Below are 21,423 nucleotides of genomic sequence, written 5' to 3'. Positions count from 1 at the left end.
TATAATCATTCTAACCTTAAGTTCAACAAGAATGTTTCGTTTTTGTTCCACAGACTCTATTACAACTAAGTGGGGAAGCATTAAAACATGAAACTGATATCGTACACAAAACATTCCATCAAGCATTCTTTCAACAATATAACTCCCAGTGTTCTGTAGGCAAATCTACCTGATCAGAGTAGGTAAAAAAAAAACAAAAACAAAACAAAAAAAACATGTGGTTATGTAAAAAAAAAAAAAAAAACCATCTGCCAAGAAGGAATATTTTTAATTGAAATTAATTATTGTTCCTACTCTACTCAGAGCATACTAAACCAATAAAACTTTGATTAGGAAACATCTTTTCTAGGTGTGTAAGGAGGGGGTATAGGATGAACCACACAGCAGTTTCTTGTAAGCTGTGCATCAGTAGTTACCAAGTGGCAAATACCATTAAGTTTGATGACACAGTCTTAGCTTCCAAACATTGGGAATTCTTTAGGAATCTCATTTTTTTCAAGGAAATGCCTTCCCCTATAAGAAAAAAATTTTCTCTCACACCTTTATGCTCATGTTAAAACTAATAAAACAGTTTTCTATTGAAAGCTCAATCACATCATTTGATAACTCAGAATTTCTGTATGCAAAAGAAAAAGGATCTTTATCAAAAAGGAAAACTTTTAATCAAATCCTAACATTTGTGTTGAAATGATGACTATTTTCAGTATTTTGGGACATCACATTTCCAGACCTGAAACTTGCAGTACACAAGGACAATTAAGCCATTAGTTAGGTTTAGAGCATACTGATATAAGTAATAAAAACAAGGACACTAAATTTCCTCTTCTCAGTTAACTTTGAAAAGAAAAACCTTTAACTAGGTACAAAAGACTGAGGAAAGAGGAAATGTATAAAAAATGTGGTATTTCTCCTGACTTTAAAAAAAAGTAACTTTAAAAAATAACACAATATATTTTAAAATTATAAATCTGAAGGAAATAACAGGAATTATATATATGCCATTTCAGATGATAAGAAACATACACAAATTTCAAAACCTCTAAGCAGTACAGGACTTTCTGTGATGAGGAAATGTTCTATATCTGAGCTGTTTGCTACAGTAGCCAGTAGCTGCAAGTGGCTCCTGAGCACTTAAAATATGGCTAGTTGTAATAAGCAGAATTTTAAATTGTATCTAATTTTAATTAATTAAAATATAAATTTACATACCATATATGGCCAGGGAAACTACATTTGACAGTACAGCTCTAGGGAAATATTTGTACCTTAAATTCTCATCCAAATAGTAAAAAGGCCTGTAGATAGGCATATACATAGATGCTTCTGAGACATTTTTGTGTTTTAAATTCTTAAGATTTATATAGAAAAAATACATAAATATAAAATATAATCCAACACAAAAAATTTTGCTGCATTTATGGGAACCAAATTTTCTACACTCTATTCTAGTAGAGTCTAGAACATTGGTTCCAAAGTTGACTATAGTTTCTTAAGGAGTTTCTAAAAATACGGATGCCAGGGTCTCATCCACAATGATTCTGGTTTAATAGTCTGAGTTGAGGCCGGTGCATGGAGATTATTAAAAGCTATCCAGACCAGGTGCAGTGGCTCACATCTGTAATCCCCGTGCTTTGGGAGGCCAAGGAGGGAGAACTGCTTTAGGCCAGGGAGTTTAAGACCAGGCTGGGTAACATAGGAAGACCATTATCTCTACAAAAAATAAAAAATTAGCTGGATAGCGCGCACCTGCAGTATCAGTTATTCAGGATGCTGAGGCGGAGGGATCACTTGAGCCCAGCAATTTAAAGTTGCAGTGAGCTATGATCACACCACTGTATTCCAGCCTGGGTGACAGAGTGAGATCTTGTCTCTTAAAAAAAAATTAAAAAACTTAAAAAAAGCTATCCAGGTGATTCTAAGGTACAGGCAGAGTTGAATACTACTAAACTAGGAGGAAAAAAAAGAAACTGTTTATTAAGCACAGATGAAGTATGCAACCAAAGACATTTATTGGCTAGTAGGTAAAGAGGGCCTTTTCACCAGCCAGATTCAAGTTACACATTCAAGAATGATTTGAGTAGTTATAGGTTTTTGTGATTATTTAATTTTTTAAAGAAAATTGGCAAGGAAGGAAGCAAACTAAATACTGAGTGTCAGCTTGCACTTAAACCACATATGCACATATTAATTTCATCCTCAAAATACCTTGAGAGGGACCAGGCACGGTGGCTCACGCCTGTAATCCCAGCACTTTGGGAGGCTGAGGCAGGCCGATCACTTGAGGTCAGGAGTTCAAGACCAGCCTGGCCAACATGGCAAAACCTCGTCTCTACTAAAAATACAGAAATTAGCCAGGTGTGGTAGCACACACCTGTAATCCCAGCTTACTAAGGAGCCTGAGGCAGGAGAATTGCTTGAACCCAGGATCGGGGGCAGAGGTTGCAGTGAGACAAGATTGCGCCACTGTATTCCAGCCTGGGCGAGACTCCATCTTAAAAAAAAAAAGCACGACAAAGCAAAAAAGCCTTGAGAAGTATATATTATTAAATTATTAAAAATAAACTTAGTCTCTAGGATTTGGATACATATTTGTCAGACAGCAGTCCTCCACACTTTTTATACTATGCAGAAGGATTTTCTTTGAGACAGTTTGTTTCAGAGAATGTTCATACTTTTCCAGTGTGAAAACAAATCAAAACAAAACAAAAATTAAAAAAGCAGGATTCAATGGCAGAGCACAGGATAAGGCAAACACATCTAAACAAGCACTTGAACCAGACCCTGTTCCTGTATTTCCCATGCATTTGATAGCAAACTCTGGGAAAAACATGTGAAGTTTATGGTTTAAATCTACACCAGCCTCTATACAAGATTATTTAGGAATTGTTCTCTTTTTATCCTAAGAAATGGCCCACCTACTGCCTTACTATTAGTGACAGTCACACATTCTTGGGAACAGGGTTGGGCAGGATAGAGCAGGGTGCTTATTCACAGTGCCTGACACTAAACAAGAATAAGGGTCTTAAAGGTGTTTTCATTTTCTTCCCAAACTCAAAGGATTATTAGAACTCCACCTCCCAAAGCAGTTTACAGATGGGAGTTTTGATGGGACATTTACAGCTAGTATGAAACTTTCAACTTTAACTTAAGCCATTAAAAGTCCTACATTAATGTACTCATTAAAAGCTATCTTTTAGCCTTGGTCAATACAGCAATACATTGTATCTATTTAAAAAAATAAAATAAAATAAACAAAATTAGTTAGGTGTGGTGTTGTACACCTGTGGTACCTGCTACTTTGGGGGCTGAGTTAGGAGGATTGCTTGAGCCTGGTAAGTTGAGGCAGCAGTGAGCCATGATCGAGCCACTGCATTCCAAACTGGGCAACAGAGACCCTATCTTAAAAGCTATCTTTAAAACATTTAGTTCCTAAGTTATTTGACCCATTTTAATTTTCAAATTAAAAGAGAGTTTTTCAGGGAAAAAAAAAAAAAAGGAAGCCCAGCCCAAAAGATTCTCGTCATTTCCATCAGCACTGATTCTTCTATCCTAAGACCCATTATCTTTTCTCCTTTCTCAGGCCCCTACCTTGTAAAGTGATATTAACTCAAATGAGTCGTACTTGGTTGCATCAGAGGCAAACAGGAGAATACTTTGAACCACACAGAGTTCTCCCAAAGCATATTCCAAAACAAGAATATGTTGACAGGAGTAACTACTAAATGCACTGGCTTGGAGTATGGTTGTGTTTCTTTTTCATTTCAAATGGTGTTAATTATAATTTAATTATGCATAAAAATGTTTTGGGGTTTATTTAAAAATTACACCCTCTGTCAAAAGAAGAGGGTGAAGAGGAAAAAAAAGAAGTAATAGTTTATCCCTTACAGTCCTTCTCTCCAGTACATTTGGGGCTGGGCACTAAGATGAGCTGGAAAAATATACACTCCATTGATATGGGAGAAGCTACAACACTTCCCCATCCAATCCTTAACACATTAAAGACAGAACAAATCAACACCCGTTTTTCTCAATAACAAAGAATACATAAATTTCATTCATTTAAAGATGAACACCTATCATTTATATTATCTACTCCAAAACAAATGATTAGCTAATTCCCACATTCACATACCGTATTTAGGAGGCAGCCCTCAAAAACAACAACAAAAAGATGACGTAAGTTTTATAACGTGACCCCATCATAGCATTAAAATCTGACTTTTAAATTGACACTGGTTTTAATGGTGTGCGTGTATGTTACTTGTGACATGAAAAGCCATTTATATTTTTGGATGCTGGTAATCACCCTCCAAAATATAACTAGGCTTTACATGCAAGTAAAAATGGTGGGACAAATGCAAATTCAAAGATAAACCTACATAATGGTAAAGCAAGCTATCATTCTCTAATTGTAAAAGTGAAAAACACTATGAAATCAGTCCTTTTCTTAACAACTAACCTCAAATATTTTTCTGTTTTTAGTTCTAATTTCCATCCTATCCTCTCCCCACACATACTCCCACAAAGCCTCTAGAACATCAAGTAGAACACAATGTTATGAACAAAGTATAATAAACAAGATTGGACGTCAGTCAGTGCGCCTCTGTATAAATTTACTAAATCAATATATGTATGAATTTACTAAAAAATGCTCCTAGTGATATTAAAACGAGAAATAATTTGTATCTTGGCACCACTACAAGCAGCCAATGAGCATGAAGCAAGTTTTCACCTGGACCCTGCCAACACAGTCATCAAGACTTTAGGAAAATACCTAAGCTTGTTTCATAATACATGCACTTTTACTTCCCCCCCCCATCCTTTAGTAAACTTTCTAGATATAAATTTTAAAATCTTAAAATTTATAATTAGTTACCAGCGCCCTTCATCCCACAGATCAGGTGTCCTACATTTTGTTCAGGTCTTGCCTTGAAAACAAACCCGATTGCCCCATTTTCTGCGAGGGAGCTCAGCTCCAGGCAGCTCCCTATGAAGTCACCGCGTTTGTTGTTTCAAAGATGCAATTAAATGAAAATGACACAAGGCTGTCGAACAGATTAGTTGGAAGTGTGCGGTGGTGTCGATCATATACGTGTATGGCCAATGAAAACTGTATTGCTGTAAATCTCTTAGTGATATTTCTCCCCATCCTCCTCTCTCCATTATATTCACAACAGAAGGAAATTAAACTTTGTAAGAATTTTCTTGACTTTGGTTTAACTTTAGCTTCCCAGCTGTCTGCTCTTACAGTATCACGTAATGAGCAAAGCGGTGGGGCTAGGGGGCCGGAGGGTAGAGTGTTAACTTTAGCAAGCAGAAGAAAAGCAATAAAAGAGCTTGCATCAGACAGTGTCTCTCCCTCTGCCCCCTCTTCCTCTGCTTCCCCGCCATCCCACCCCCTTCTCGAGCCCTTACACATACACATTCTTCTGGGCGGCCTCTAACCACACCATCTCCACAATCATTTGCAGAAATTAGAAACAGACTCCGGGAGCCCTTCCCTTAAGCACGCACAGAGCGGAGCTGTGCAAGCACGACGGGGCAATGTCACTCCCTATTACCCCACAATCTCTTACTCCCCCTGTGGGTTTCATTCCCGAGAATCCGGCTTTCTTCCGCAGAGGAGATGGATCTACCTAATTAGCAATGGAGTTTCATCTCATTCTTCCCCACTCCAGTCACCCCACCCCCACTCTAACGTACAAAAACACCCACCACCAAAACCAAAGAAAAGTTCCTTCTACCCGGGCAACCGAGGAGTTGGGTTTAGGGACTGGAGCGAAAGCAGAGAGAGGAGGAAGAGAACGAGCGCAATGTACTTTGTTTTGCACTTCTGCACAAGCAGCGCAGAGCCCAGGGCGGCTCTCGTCCTTACCGGCTGGTCCCGAGACCGGGTCCTGCTACTGGAGCGCCGGGCGAGGGCTGCAGGGACGCGGCGTCGGGGCGGGCCGCCGGCAGCCGCCGCGGGCGCCGAGAGCCACCACCTCTTCTCCCACAAGCGGCTGCGGGCGTGGGCTGAAGGAGCTGGAGAAGGAGCCTGGGGAGGGGGAGAAGAGGAGCAGCATCTCCTCCTCCTCCTCCTCGCCTCGGAAACGCTCCCCAGCGGCGATCCCGGCCGACTGCCTGACCCCCGAGCGCTCAACGCACCCCAGCCGCCCTACTGTGCTCGACGCCTCTCCAAGAGCTTCGCCAAAACCTTCTGGCGCGGGCGGCTCAACTCCTGTAGGCGATTCTGACCGCTGCCGAGGCGGACCGGGGAGCTACGGAGCACGGCTCGCCAGCACGACGGTCTCCAGGGGCCGTGAGCATGGTGTGTCACCCTCGCCTCAGCGTGGCCGCTGGAGCTACTCGCACCACTGGGGCTCCACCTCGGGCAGCCGCGCCGGCTCCGCCCCCCCGGTCCTGTCACTCAACCATTCCCCGGCACTGGGAGGACCGCAGATCTCCCACCCCGAGCTCCCCTCGACCTCATTGGCCCGCCTGGCATCCAGCTCCACCTCCTCCCTAGGGACGAGGTCGCCAGGGAGACCAGCGCCCCGGTTGCCATGACAACCAGTGCCTTGGGCCTGGCTTTTCGCGTTCTTCGGACTAGCCAGAGGCTCAGGTTGGTGACCGAGCGGCAGAGTTCCTAGCGCCTGCAGTGTGAACTCCAACTTTTAGGCCAAGTTGAAAATGCAGCCGACGACCCCCACACTTCTAACTTCAGAATCAAAACTATGACCCTAGGGAGTGAGGAGGAGAGTGAAAAATGCGTAAGTGCTGGCTCCTCCCTTACTCTTCGCTGCCTCTCAGCCTTGTTTCTATATTCTCACGGGGCGCTTTGGTCTTTGAAAGGAAGAGGAGAGAGGAAGAGCATGGCTTTGCCAGCTCCTTGCAGCAATATAGCAACTTAGAAATTGCGGGGTCAACGAAAAAAGCCCGGTGAGTTTTCCCACGGTTGTAAAGCTATCTTCAAAAGTGTGGTGACAGCACAACGCCAAATGCCCTAGGGAAAACTCAAATTCTCATATTTTTGAAAAAAGTTTGTAAATACTTGCCTTGTTATTTTATCTATGAGACTAAAATAATCCCGAAGTTCGAAAATTTAAGGAAAAGGTTTAACATAGTCGATAACCTCCCACTTTTCTATATACACTGAAATTTGGCCAAGGTATATCCAGACAGCTATACCCCTCCTTGCTGCAAGCCGAAATATTTGAGTTTCAATAGTTAAACAAGAGAGTCTTGCTGAATTCATGAACAAATAATATCCTGTGATTTGAGTTTTGAAAGTTTTGGGTTATTCTCAGAGGTATAAGGTAAACTGGTCCACTCTGGAAAGGGTACCTGAAGATAAATTTAGTCTGAGACCCTTAATGTTGAGCCCTAGGTAAATCTGAATTTCATGGCTGGCTCCAAAGTGGAGAGATCTGAGGCTTATTTGGCTTCCCCAAAAAAAGTCAAAGCAGCAATCCTAGGTTCCCTAGCCCCTGAGGCTGCCATACATGTATGATGAATGAGGGAATTAATAGTAATGATTTATCTTTGGCGAGCACTTGAGTTTTCATTATATCATTTACTAAATGAATAACTATGATAGATATCTTCAGTCAAATATGCCTTACAAGTATGCATTGAATGTGATTACTCATAGGGCTAAACACAACGGAAAATACACAGCAGGATTTCAAGCTAAGTCCCCGCTCCCAAGGAGCTAACCTGGAGCCTAAGAAAGAAAACTAGCACTCCTGAAACAATTTGAGAACAATTATAGCTAAAATGTGCAGCCAAACTTTGAGTAGGTAGCAGCTAAGAGAAAGTTTGCTATGTAAAATGGGCTGGATTCCTCAGTTTATGGAAGAGGGGAATTTACACTGGGCTTTGATGAATGCAGCAAAGATGAGGAAAGTCAGTTGAGGGGAACAACAAAAACTAAAGAGCAGCAGCAGGGATGAGTGGTGAAAGTAAATAACAGGCCAGGCTCCTTGGATTGGAAACACAAGTGGATGATTGGAGCCCTTTTCTCAGTTCTTCCCCAATTTTTAAATGTTCTGGATCATCTATCAGGGAGGTAGGAAAGGCAGGTTGGGAAGAACAGAAACTTTCATGAAACATCTGTCTCTGTTTGCCTCTGAAAGAAAGTTCATGTATTTATTGGAAAGAAAAGCAATATCCTTAATTAATGGCTGCAATAGCTTGTGGATTCACATCAGAAAGAAGGTATAGCAAGTATAGTGTTGTAAATTTCCGCAAAAGTAGACAAACCACAGTGTTGTTAGCTTTTTTCCTTTTCTTTTTCTTCTTCGTGTTTTTTTTTTTTTATTAAGGCCATTTCAGGTGGTTGCCCTCAAGGCATTTTCACCAGTAATCCCTCTGTTTTGGATGAGCTGAAAGACTGGTTTTAAAATACAATCTGTTAAAAAGTACACACAAGGGAAATCTACAGGTTAAATTCCTTTTGGATATACTCTAAAAGACAATACTAACAAATGGAACCCAGCACTACATTACAAATAATATAACAAAATTAAGAGAAATTATTTCATGTGTATAGTTATGGCAATAGTTCAATAACAGAAAATTTTCTCATATGCTTGATTATATTAATAAGTCAAAGGAGGAAAACATTATGAGGATCTCAGTTGATGCTGAAAAGGATTTTGTAAAGTCCAGCATCATTCCCAATAAAAATTAGAATTTGTAATAATTTAAATATATATATGTTATACTAAAGCCAGCCACTTCCTTTATAACATAACATCGTAATTATTCCTATTGAAGTCAAGTACAAGGCAAGAATGTTCACCATCACATTGTAACAATAGAAACGATAGCCAATGCAATTAGATATAAAATAGAAATAAGAAATTAAGTACTGTAAATAAGTCAGGATTGTCATTTGTTTGCAAATAATATGAAAACTCCAAAGCATCAACTGAAAAGCTTTTAGAGGCAATAAAAGATAAATTAAGATAACTAGTTATAAAATTAACATACGGGGGGTGGGGCACAGTGGCTTATGCCTGTAATGCCAACACTGTGGGAGGCCGAAGTGGACAGATCACTTGAGTCCAGGAGTTCAATACCAGTCTGGGCAACATGGTGAAACCCTTTCTCTACAAACAATAAAAAAGTTAGCCAAGCATGGTGGGATGCACCTGTAGTCCCAGGTACTCTGGAGGCTGAGGTGGGAGGATTGCTTCAGGCCAGGATGTTGAGGCTGAAGTGAGCCATGATCCCACCACTGCACTACAGCCTGGGCAACAGAGTGAGATCCTGTCTCAAAAATAACAATAATAATAATAATAATAATAATAATAATAAAAATACGAAAATCAAGAGCTTTCTCATGTATTATCATAACCAATTTGAAAATACAATATAAAAATCCATCCCACTTACAGTAGCCACAGAAATTTAAGTAGCTAAAAATAAACACTAAAATAAATTTATAAAACTGGCTGGGCATGGTGGCTCACGCCTGTAATCCTAGCACTTTAGAAGGCCAAGGCAGGAGGGCTCTTTGAGCCTGGGAATTCAAGACCAGCCTGGGTAACATAGCAAGACCCCATCTTTATTTAAAAAAAATAAATACATACATAATGTAAAATATAAACAAAAGTTATAAGACATACTTTAAAAATGATATAATTTGTAGTGGACTATGATTGTGCCTGTGATTAGCCACTGCATGCTAGCTTGGGCAACACAGCAAGATCCCTTCTCTAAAAAAAATTTTAGAATCATGACAGACTTATGAGAAATAACAATGTTTGAAATAAAAAAGCAATCTACTTTTAAATTAAATACCAAGGTTGAAAGAATGTATAATTATCTTTTAAAAGTAAGTTATATATCCAGTATAATTTTTTGGGTTTTTTATTGTTGTTTTTTTTTGAGACACGGTCTTGCTCTGTTACCCAGGCTGGAGTGTAGTAGTGTGGTCACAGCTCACTGCAGCCTCGACCTCCTATGCTCAAGCTATCCTCCTGCCTCAGCCTCCCAAGTAGCTAGGACTACAGGTGCACACCACCATGCCCAGCTAATTTTTTTAAAAAGTTTTGTAGAGAGGGGTCTTGCTATGTTGCCCAGATTAGTCTCAAACTCCTGGGCTCAAGCAATCCTCCCTCCTTGGCCTCCCAAATTGCTGGGATTACAGGTGTGACCCACCACACGCAGCCTATCCAGTATAATTCTAATCAAATGTCCAACAGGATACTTTTAGGAATTTGATAAAATGATTTAAAAATTCATTTGGAAGAGTGCCATTCAAAAATAAGAAGAGTCTTAAAAAGAAAATAAATGAGTGGGAGTTACATAAAAAATATTAAAATAAAGTATAAATTAGAATGATTAGCAGCAGGCTCAAGCAGTCAACTAGGTACAGGCAAAGGGCGGGATGATGTGTATCATTCAGGTTACTGTGTTGAGAAACCTAGTTATTTCTTGTGTATCTTTTCAGACACACACACCTAAATATCCTTTTCCAAAGGATATTACTTATCTAGTATATTGATTTTTTAACTTCATAATATGTATTTTATTTCTGTTATCAGATGCTTTAGATGAGCCTAGTTCTTTTGAAAGGCTGTGTAGTATTCTCTTGCTTAGATGTAGCATAATTTATTTAACTCCTCACTTTTCAATGAGCATATACGTTATTTCCAAGCCTTTGCTATTCCTTTTTTTTTTTTTTTTTTTTTTTTTTTAAGATGGAGTCTTGCTCTGTAGCCCAGGCTGGAGTGCAATGGCGCGATCTCGGCTCACTGCAAGCTCCGCCTGCCGGGTTCACGCCATTCTCCTGCCTCAGCCTCCCGAGTAGCTGGGACTATAGGCGCCTGCCACCATGCCCAGCTAATTTTTTGTATTTTTAGTAGAGACGGGGTTTCAAGTTGAAATATATCTCTTTGTATCCGATTCTGGCTTACATGTAGTGTACATCTGTAGGTTTAGCTTCTAGAAGTAAAATTGCTAGATTAAAGAACATTTTACTTTACTTTTTTTTTTTTTTTGAGACGGAGTTTTGCTCTTGTCACACCGGCTGCAGTGCAATGGCGCAATCTCGTCTCACTACAACCTCCGCCTCCTGGGTTCAAGCGATTCTCCTGCCTCAGCCTCCCGAATAGCTGGGATTACAGGCACAAGCCACCACGCCCGGCTAATTTTTGTATTTTTAGTAGAGATGGGGTTTCACCATGTTGGCCAGGCTGGTCTCCAACTCCTGACCTCAGGTGATCCACCCGCCTCGGCCTCCCAAAGTGCTGGGATTACAGGCGTTGGACCATTGTGCCCGCTCACATTTTACATTTTGATAGACAAAACCAGGCTGCCTTCCAGATAAGTGGTACAAGTTCCAGTCATCCTAACAAAGACGGAAAGTTTGATAGCATACTGTGTTTCCCCACATCTTCACCAATACAGCATTATCAAACTGTTTTTATCTTTCCCAGTCTAATAGATGTAAAATGATATCTCATTACAGTTATAATTTTCTATTCTATTTGAGGATATTTTTCTCTGCTTAAAAGCCATTTTTTTTCTGTTACCAAAAATATTCTCCCATATTTTCTTTTAAAATTTTTATGGCTTTGTTTTTCACATTTTATTCTTTCATCCATATGGAATTTATTTTGGTGGTAGCAGCAGCGACCCAGTTGTCCCCACATCTTTACCTAATAATTCAGCTTTCCCCCCACAGAAACGAAATCCTCTCTGTATCATATTCAAATTCCTGTATGTTCTAGGATCTACCCTTAAGCTCTTTTCTGTTTAATAACATTTAGATTTCCATATAAAAATCTGAGTCATAACATACTAGAAGGAGGTATGAGTGAATTCATTTAGAGCATTTGAGTCTTGTTTCTACACGTGATAAAAACCAAAAACTTAAAAGAATTTGTACATTTTACTACATAAAATATAATAAAAAGTTTCTGTAAGTAATAGAAAGATCATAGGTTAGTTTATTCCATTTGGAAGTACAATTTCAATGTCTTTCACAATTTATGTTTGTATCCTTTAATTTATTCTACTTCAGAAATTTATCCTACATATATTTATATACATGACCAGATATGTGATCAAGGATATTCATTGCCTTATTGTTGATAGTTATAAAATCAAAAACAAAATAAATGTCCATGCTAACAGAATGATTAAACTCTGGTAAACCAATATATATGATCTAGCAACAGAATCAAGTTGCCATATAGTATGATCTGATTTCTGTTTAAAAATACCTATATCTATAAATATATATGGAGATATTTTTCTGTTAACAATGTTTGAGGATTATAATTACAGAAAACATTGCATTTCTGAAATTAAAAAAAATCTTTACGACCATATGTTACTTTTGTTATAAAAGATCCACATCATTTATTGCTGCTACTACTAAGGAAATTAGAAAGCTGGCCATAACAAATATTGGCCTTTAAGTGGCATATGGGTTGTTCATCACTTTGGGACCGTACTCATGACACACTCTGACTCAAGAATATTTTATGTTGGACCCATGAACAACCACATAATGGAGCCCCCAGACTGTATTCCAGGTATGTGTGATTGTGCTTTTTTCTAGGGAAAATGTCCATACTTTTTTTCTCCTTTTAAAAGATGGGTCTTGCTCTCTTGCTCAGGCTGGAGTGCAGTGGCTATTCACAGGCACAGTCATACTACACGGTGGCCTCAAACTCCTGGGCTCAAGTGAATCTACAGCCTCAGCCTACCAAGTAGCTGGGACTAGAGGCACGCATTGCCACACCCAGCTTCATCCATAATTTTTTGACAAATTCACAAAGGGGTCTATATCTCTCCAAAGTGTTAAGAGTGTGTGTTTTAAATGCCAGTGATTTTTAAATGCCACCTTTTACCTCAAAGGCTGAAATGAATTCTGGGCTAATCTAAATCTGTAAATAGCAATGTTTTCCCAGCTGGCTTCTTGTGTTCATCTCAATGTGAAATATTTGCATTCTGGCTTGTACCAACTATGTTAGTGTTTTTCCCTACTTTAAGCCCAGGAGCATATTATCCTTTCTTGCTTACAGAGTAAGAGCTGTGATGGGAACGTTGCCCAGGTGAGAAGCAGAAGCAAGATAAGTAATCCACTAAAACATGAGCAGATAATTGAAGCACAAATTCTGACAGTGCTTAAGGAAGACTTTGTGAGGCAATACTAACACTTCCAAGTGAACCAAGAATTAGCTAGGGAAAAAAAATGCAGTGATAGAAACCAGATAGGACTAGAATTACCTTCAGGTCCATTGAATACACAAGTTATTTTCTTTTGGTAGTAGCTGAACGCTCTTTAAAATTTGAGAATTCCCCTAGGATGCAGAGTCACATGACAGAAATGACAGAGATAACTAAACACTGGGACAAAGTACATTGAAAAGAACACAGCGTTTGCACTCAGAAAACCTAAGTACAAATCTTGGCAAGCCACTTAACTTCTTTGAGTATCTTCCTCATTTATAAAGTGAAGGAAATAAGAATAGCGAATATGTTCCACACATGATAGCCTGTAATGTTTTTTCAATATTCAGCAGGAGCAAATACAATATATGCATGAAAACTGTAAGCTTTAGGCCACTATTTTTTAAAGCCAAACAACAAAAAGCTTTACAGGTTTTTGGAATTGCTGAATATTTTAGGCTTGAGATAATTTTTGGACGTAATTTTTTCGTTCTGAAGAGAAACTTTGGAAAATATTTACAGGCACCAGGACTCGCTAGATCTATGAAATACTAAGACAGAAAAATTTAATTGTGGTGCTCCTGTAACTTCCACTTTTCTTTGCAAACGAACTTCTTTTGTATATTTAGCTTATTTCCCGTTTTCCCCTACTGGCCCCAAACTGACCAGGGCTAGTCAGTTACACTTATTAGAGCTGGCTACACCGTAAAAGCAGCCATCTATTCTTACTTGATTTTCCAGGTGCTTCAAGGCTCTACCCGAACCAAAACATTTCCCTCACCTAAATTTTTTGGCTAGAAATTCTCACTTTTAGTTATTAATGAGTTAAACTGCAAAGGTTTTATCTTTAGAAAGTCATAGTTAAAATTCACTTTATTTTCTAGCTTTCTCTCTTCACACGTTAATGTGGATTGGTTTATCAGATTAGTTAGTTGTCATTTTAAACCCTAAAGGAGAGAGATACTGGAGCTGCAAATTCTAATTAACGAAGGGGAAGTAGGAAAGAGGGGAAGCCAGTTTCGATGATGAGTGAAAGACAGAGAGAGGAATTTGGTGGGGGAGAGGTATGTGGTATGAGGGTGGCCCTCGGGGCTGATGATACCAAGGGAGGGGATCAAGGAAGTATATGTAGTACTAAAGGGGTGTGGCACTGAAGTCAAACTGCCTAATTCACAATTTTTACTAGGGTTGGTCCTGTCTCTGACTCATTTCTACTACTTGTCCTGGCAAGTTATGTAACTGCCTATTCAGTTTGGTTGAAGGGAATACGGCAAATAAGCATAACCCTTCTGTATTTTTGAAACTTAGCCATGTTAGAACATATACTAAGTAATTTAATGTGAATATGCTCTAATCCTGACCCACAGGGACTTGCCTTAGGGTTCATGGCTGCTAATCTTGATTTGTAAAAGTGTTCCCAGAAATGAAGACCAAGACAGAAGTTAAGCTTTCTAGTTTATCTTCTGTCTTAAAGAGTGTGATTTCATATTGTCTGATGGGAGTGAGCTGCTGTGCAAGAAAATTGATAATTAAAGGCTTTGTTAGGTGGAATTAGAGCATTTAATTTAAACAGGCATCACTTGAAAATAATTTTTTTAAGTCGATTGTCTTGATTTTTACATCTCCCCCTATAATGTCTACTAGAAAACTTAGGAGGAAAATGGTCATATCTACAGAGACTAGTTATTAATCTAGAGCCAAACCCAGACTTACGATATTCATATTAAAAGGGGAACCTGCCACATTCAACAACATGAAGAGGGGAAATTTGTCTTAGAGAGCTGAAACGATTAGGATGAGTAGTTCTTCAGCTATTCTAAAAAGTTAAAGTAGAGAACTATAAAATATTATACATATATGATGTAAGCATTATATTTTAACTAAAAACCTACCGTTATGCATTCATTAGCCAATCTTTGGATGCTGGGCCAAGGCATTTTGACCATGGATCTACTGTTGGGAGTTCTAGATTGTCTTATTTACATAAACACTTTCCATAATGCAAAACCAACAGTTTTTTGTTTTAGTTTTTGTTAAAGGGAACATATAGCTTGAGGACACTTGTGAAACAATATGAGTTTAGAATGCTTCCATTAAATATATTTTTGTAATATATTCCAGTTTTCTTGCCCATAGTAAATTGTGGCAATGATTTGTCTTTCCATAGCATTCAATTTCATTTTTTAAAAATGAAGAGAGATTAATACTGTATACAGAGTCTTGGAGTGTGGAGGGGGAAATAAGACTTTTTACCCTTCTAATGATATGGTTATTACAGTATACCATTAATATGAACCTAAAGAAGTATAAACTCTACTGCCTTTAATCAAAGAATATACTTCAGTTACTCGGCTTTCAATAAGCATTCTCTTGCTTTTTTGTTTGAATAATCTTCCTTTCTCCGGTCCAGTTCTCTTAATGGGAAAGTCTTCTCAATAGCAGCTTGAATTGGATTAAAAGTTGGATAAAAGTGTTAGATAAAAGTCCTGGATTGGATATTATTGAGCTACTGTCTTGGACTTTTAATCCAAGACTTTTATTGGATAAAAGTCTTCTCAATAGCAGCTTCAAGCTTCTCTTCACCAATAGCAGCTTGAATTGGGTGAAGAGTTAAAGTATCTGTTAACCAAAAATCACCTTCTTCATAACCCTGTCAGTTTGTCTACAAACTAGATTCCAGTTACATTAATAATGCAAATTTAGGCCAGGTAAGGTGGATCACACTTGTAAACTCAGCACTTTGGGAGGCTAAGTGGGAGGATCACTTGAACCCAGGAGTTTGAGATCAGCCTGGGCAACAGCCTGTAGACCCCATCTCTACAAAAAATTTTAAAAATTAGTCAGGTGTAGTGGTGTGCACCTATAGTCCCAGCAACTTGGGAGGCTGAGATGGGAGGATTGCTTGAGCCTGGAAGGTGGAGGCTTCTGTGATCTGTGATGGTGCCACTGCACTCCAGCCTGGTGACAGAGTGAGACCCTCTCTTAGGAACTCCATACTCCCCAAAATTTCTTACCACTCCCAATATTTCCAGGATTTTTCAAGACATATTAATATATGCTCTGTAAACTTCCTTTGTTTTTCCACTTAGACCTCCTAAAAGTTTAATACCTGAATGTCACTTACTGTAGAGTTTCCTGACATGTCTGCTGCTGCTTATACCCTCTGTGACAGAATTAATCTTGATGTTGTAGGGATTTCTCTCAGTGATTCCCAAACTGCCTACCAAAGAGCTAGAGCTGGGCTGGGCTTAACTGCAGAAGTGAGGCCACCACTGTGCCATACTTTGTCAGTTGGTTCTTGAAGCAGCACCAGTTGGGTTCACTATATCACAGTCTCTAATAAAATTAACTATTTTATATGGATTATCACCCTACATACACCCATGCATGCACACACACAGACATACACACACTCACACACATTCATACATTCATTACCTGTCTTTTAACCAAAAGTAAAACACATCTATGCATAAATTCATTCACCAGCCCTTTCTTTGAGAAATCACCAGCCCTTTCTTTCAGCAAATAGCTAGACTCTGATAATCAGGATATTACAAGGGGGTGGAAGGTGGGTACCTCAATTTAGATAAGATAAAAGATATCTTTTATTTAAAGCACTGTTACCTACTTTGGGCATGTGATCATATTTTTCTCAGAATATGAACTCTTTTAGGGCAGTGCATCAGAAAGACTATTGGCCCCAAGTAACAGAGTATCTGATAAGCAGTGGCTTAAACAGAAAGGGTTATTTTCTCACATTAGAAACCAGGTAATAGGCAACTGCTTCTGACAGTGCAGTAGCTCAACAATATCCAATCCAGGATCACTGCAATTATCTTTACCTTCCTCTTAAAGTCATAACAGGACTGCAGCAATTCCACACATTCGATCCTCTTTCAAGACCAAAAAAGAATGATGGAAAACTGCGTTTTTTTAATGTAGAAAAACTGACTTTCCCCCAAAAGACTTCTCTCTAGTATTCTTTCACCTACGTATTGATGGCCGGAATTATGTCTTATGACCACTTCTGATTGCAAGGAAAGCAAGGAAGCAAGTACATAGCTTTTCTAGCTTCTAGAAAAGGTAGGCATGAGATGAAGGGATTGAAAATATATGGGGGCCAGGCGTGGTGACTCAAGCCTGTAATCCCAGCACTTTGGGAGGCCGAGGCGGGCAGATCACAAGGCCAGGCAATCGAGACCATCCTGGCTAATACAGTGAAACCACGTCTCTACTAAAAATACAAAAAAAAAGAAAAGAAAATATATGTTAGTTTACTTAGGTAACTGTACTACCTAAGTAAACTACTTAGGTACTTTAGGTACTGTACTACATGGGGGTACTACAGACAGAGTTAATGTTCACTGGGTGGTGAGGGTAGGGTGAACAGGTTATTTGGATGTAGTAACAATAAGTTTTTCCATCAATCACTAATTAAATAAGAAAGATCTTTATAAGCTATTTCAATTTAACAAACAATTTTAAATGATTATTTGGTTTTTGAATAATACAATAATATTTTCATAAAATAATATGTTAATTTTATTTATATCACCTAATTATATGAATAACACATTCAACTATAACCACAGTAGTAAGATAAAAATATAAATTATCAACTAAAATGCAAAAATCTTATAAAAGATTAAATTTTATGTAAAGTATCATTGTTTTCTCAGCTACTATAGAAAGTGTCCTATCAAATTACCAGTCTTTCAGGGCTCATTGGTTTAGTTCCCAATTCCTGTTTGACAGTCATCAGTGCCAGGCCACTGCCTCTCTCTTTTCCCACAGTGTCGTTTGTGTAAGTGGTTTTTTTAGATGACATAGATGATTATTTCAGTCTTGCTCTAGTTATAGATTAAGCCAAGTAAATGGAATAGCTTTAAGGAAAAGGAGGCCTGTTTTGGGAGGGCAAAGAGCCAAGGTAGTTATTTGATATGATCATGAATAAAGATAAGGTTCGTATAATTTTGGTAAAATCAAGGTTCTAAGTTTATATTTGCAAGATATGTGCAAAAACCCTTGCTTGATTTTGTCTGTTTCAAACTACTATAGTAATCACTTTCTAAATAGCATGTATTTATATTAGTAATATGGTATCTAGTACTTGGAAATTATGCTAATTTTATACTGAACTTATAACAAAGTAAACAAAAACGTATTAGCAAATTTGCCTTGTACTTACAAATTTCTTCTTCTCAAAAGGGATTTTTAATTTTGAAAGAGTTAGAGATTACATTTGGCTTACTTTTTCTGTTTTCCTAAATGCGTTTTATATTTGCTGTTACTTTCATTTTTACAGATTACAAACAATAAACGATTTCTTGTACTTTTGAAGACAAAGAAAAAAGCCTGTAGATTCAGTATGAAGCTCTTGAGAATTCCTATTACACTTGGCACCTGATAAATGATATTTTAACAAAAAATAAGTTCCTGTTTGGACATCAGTTGTGCAAACCACTTGATTCACATGCCTCTGCAGTATTAGAATATATATATATAATATATATAGCTTAAAGTGTTTTACTAATTTCCAGAAACTTATCAGTGCCAGCAAATAACACATAAGAACATACAGCTCAGTTGGTGTGTCCAATTAATAATGTTTTTAAAAATTGATAGTCTATTCAAAGATACATAGAGGTTGTATAAAGAATTTAGAGTTCTTATACTTCACCAAAATAACACACACACACACACACACACACACACACACACAATAACTGAAAAAAAGATAGCTTAGTTATACAAAACAACCAGAATAAATATAACAAATTTCTTTAAATAGAACACCTGCTGGGGAAATGCGGCATGATTGAAATATCATCGATTGCATTTTGACAACATGCTTACCATTTTTCTTTGTTATTTTTGTGCTTGTGAACATATATAATTTTGAAGAATCTCGACTTAATTTTATTACAGCACTAATATTTGTATTTGACATTTTTATTATATTTCTAGTAACACATTACTAATTTCAACCTTTAGAAGGTTGCATTGCTTTGCCTATGGTAGTTATTCAATAGATATTGAATTTCCTTTTATTATTTTATATGTGTTGAAATTATTTCTCTTCCTGTTTTAGGGAATAGAGCTGATCTTTCCATTTTTTTCTGTATTTTTTTTTTTTAAATTTCAGACAAGGGTATGTCCATATGCCATAAGAAAGTCAAATAGACATGGTGCAAAACCCTCTGATTGTCTGCTAGTACAATTCTAGCAGTTCTGGGAATAAGTTGAATCCATAAAATGCAAAGTAATTTTTCACTTGAAATAGAAGACAGGAAACTAATTTAATATGTACCCAAAAGATAATATTCATTTAGAATTGAAGCAAAACACCATTTATTCAAAGACAACTGACTATAAAATAGGATTCTCCTGTGGCATTAGGGTAGGCTTTGCACTCTGGGAGAATCTTGGAAGGGCCACAGAGAAACTCTCACCTTCCTTTGATTTCACAACTCCAGGTCAAATCAGGCTGTTTATCCGCAGGAAGTAGAGATATGTTGGGGTTAACTTGGTGTACAGTTGTCATGTGTTACATTTTTCTTTCTCTCCTCTACCAACTCCACATTCTGAGCTCCATTCAAAGAAATGTGTGTCCACATGAGTTATCCATGTTGCATGGAGTAGAAGGGAGGGTTTATTTATACAGTCTCAAGCCCCTTAGCTCCCATTAAAATCTTGCTAGAAAAAAATTGATTTCAATGTGATTATTTAGGTTTTTAGCATTTGAAAAATGATCTTTGACTATCTCAGGATTTTTTTAAATAGAGAAATTAAAATATTTGATAAAGTTGCATATTTAAAATTTAGAAGTACAGAAAATGATGCAAAATTAAGGCAAAGTAAGAACATTAAGACGACTGATTTACTTTTTTTTTTCTGAGGTGGAGTCTCGCTCTGTCGCACAGGCTGGAATGCTGTGGCCCGATCTCAGCTCACTGCAACCTCTGCCTCCTGGCTTCAAGCAATTCTCCTGCCTCAGCCTCCCAAGTAGCTGGGACTACAGATGTACGCCACCATGCCCGGCTAATTTTTGTATGTTTAGTAGAAGCGGGGTTTTGCCATGTTGATCAGGCTGATCTCAAACTCCTGACCTCAAGTGATCCACTCACCTTGGTCTCCCAAAGTGCTGGGATTACAGGTGTGAGCCACAGCGTCCGGCCAACTTTTATACAAAGGGTATTTAGTCTAATTATTAATTTGTTTCCAAACATACTGCTTGCTAAAGTACACTTTTTCTTTAAGTTGGCTTAACTAGTAACTCATAAAAACAGGCCACGGACGGTGTCTCACACTGGTAATCCCAGCACTTTGGGAGGCAGGAGGATCACTTGAAATCCAGAGTTCAAGAGCAACCTGGGCAACACAGCAAGACCTCTATCTACAAAAAATAAAAATAATTAGTCCGTGTGGTGGCAGGCATTTGTAGTCCCAACTACTTGGGAGGCTGAGGTGGGAGGATCACTTGAGCCTAGGAGTTTGAGATTACAGTGAGCTGTGATCGTGCCAATGCACTCCAGCCTGGGTGACACAAGACCCTGTCTCTTAAAAAGAAAAATCTAAAACATAGAAAACATACATCTGATTTTAAAAATATTTTTCTTTTAGTGTATCTGAGAAGTGAAAAACTTAAAAATTGTCCAGTAATTATTATGGTGGTTAATATTTTTAATGGAAATATAATCTCTGGAATTAAATTTTCTCAGTTGTTAAATGATAAGTATCTTCAAGGTGGCCAGACTTTGCTATATTAAATTGTATCCCAAAACATTTTATGTGAAATAAAGCAAGACATAGAAAAGTGCATATGGGAAATATAAGAAAGATGTGTGTGTGTGTGTGTGTGTGTGTGTGTGTGTGTGTATACACATATCCATATTTGCTTGTATTTATATAAAGAATTACTGAGAGGATTCAGACTATAAAAATGGTTATTTGTAGAGAACTGGGAAGAATGAGGTAAATGTGCATGGCAGCAGGTTCAAGACTTCTTACTGTATGCTGATATCTTTTACTTTTTGAAACATGTGAAATTACCTAGTCAGAAAAAACAAAAGAAAACAAAAAGTACCTTAAACAGAAAGAGAAACACCTGAGAAAGGAAAATGGAGATGTGGGTAAGGAAACAGAGATAGGAAAGTTTCTTGTAGATGGCTTCTGTTTTCTCTGAGGCTAAGGAGTGGGATAATCTGCTGATCCAATGTACTGCTGTAGTAGTAACATAAACTTTGT

At 38.0% G+C, this 21,423-nt stretch overlaps 2 protein-coding genes across 38 annotated transcripts in view; one reads left to right on the top strand and one right to left on the bottom strand.

Moving 5' to 3' along the window:
- Positions 1–6,812, bottom strand: part of PTPN13 (protein tyrosine phosphatase non-receptor type 13) — a 221,028-nt gene extending 214,216 nt beyond the window's left edge. For 7 of the 29 annotated variants that reach the window (XM_016951818.4, XM_063808928.1, XM_063808927.1 and 4 more), the window contains exon 1: positions 5,876–6,812. Coding sequence is in view for 16 of the 29 variants with exons in the window: in XM_054683794.2 (XP_054539769.1) it covers positions 4,877–4,889 (13 nt within the window). In the remaining 13 variants the exon portion in view is untranslated. Of the gene's footprint in view, positions 1–4,876; positions 4,986–5,875 lie in introns of those variants that run through there. The other 22 variants (XM_016951817.4, XM_054683797.2, XM_054683796.2 and 19 more) reach the window with 6 other exon arrangements.
- Positions 6,548–21,423, top strand: part of MAPK10 (mitogen-activated protein kinase 10) — a 567,525-nt gene continuing 552,649 nt past the window's right edge. For 4 of the 9 annotated variants that reach the window (XM_054683824.2, XM_063808958.1, XM_054683818.2 and 1 more), the window contains exon 1: positions 6,569–6,752. The gene's annotated coding sequence lies outside the window, so the exon portion shown is untranslated. Of the gene's footprint in view, positions 6,753–21,423 lie in introns of all 9 variants that reach the window. The other 5 variants (XM_054683821.1, XM_054683823.2, XM_054683819.2 and 2 more) reach the window with 5 other exon arrangements.

This window comes from Pan troglodytes, chromosome 3, assembly GCF_028858775.2.
Source record: "Pan troglodytes isolate AG18354 chromosome 3, NHGRI_mPanTro3-v2.0_pri, whole genome shotgun sequence".
In the NCBI taxonomy this organism is placed as follows: Eukaryota; Metazoa; Chordata; class Mammalia; order Primates; family Hominidae; genus Pan; species Pan troglodytes.
The sequence above is the reverse complement of the archived record's forward strand: the minus strand, read 5'-3'. Positions and strand labels throughout refer to the sequence as shown.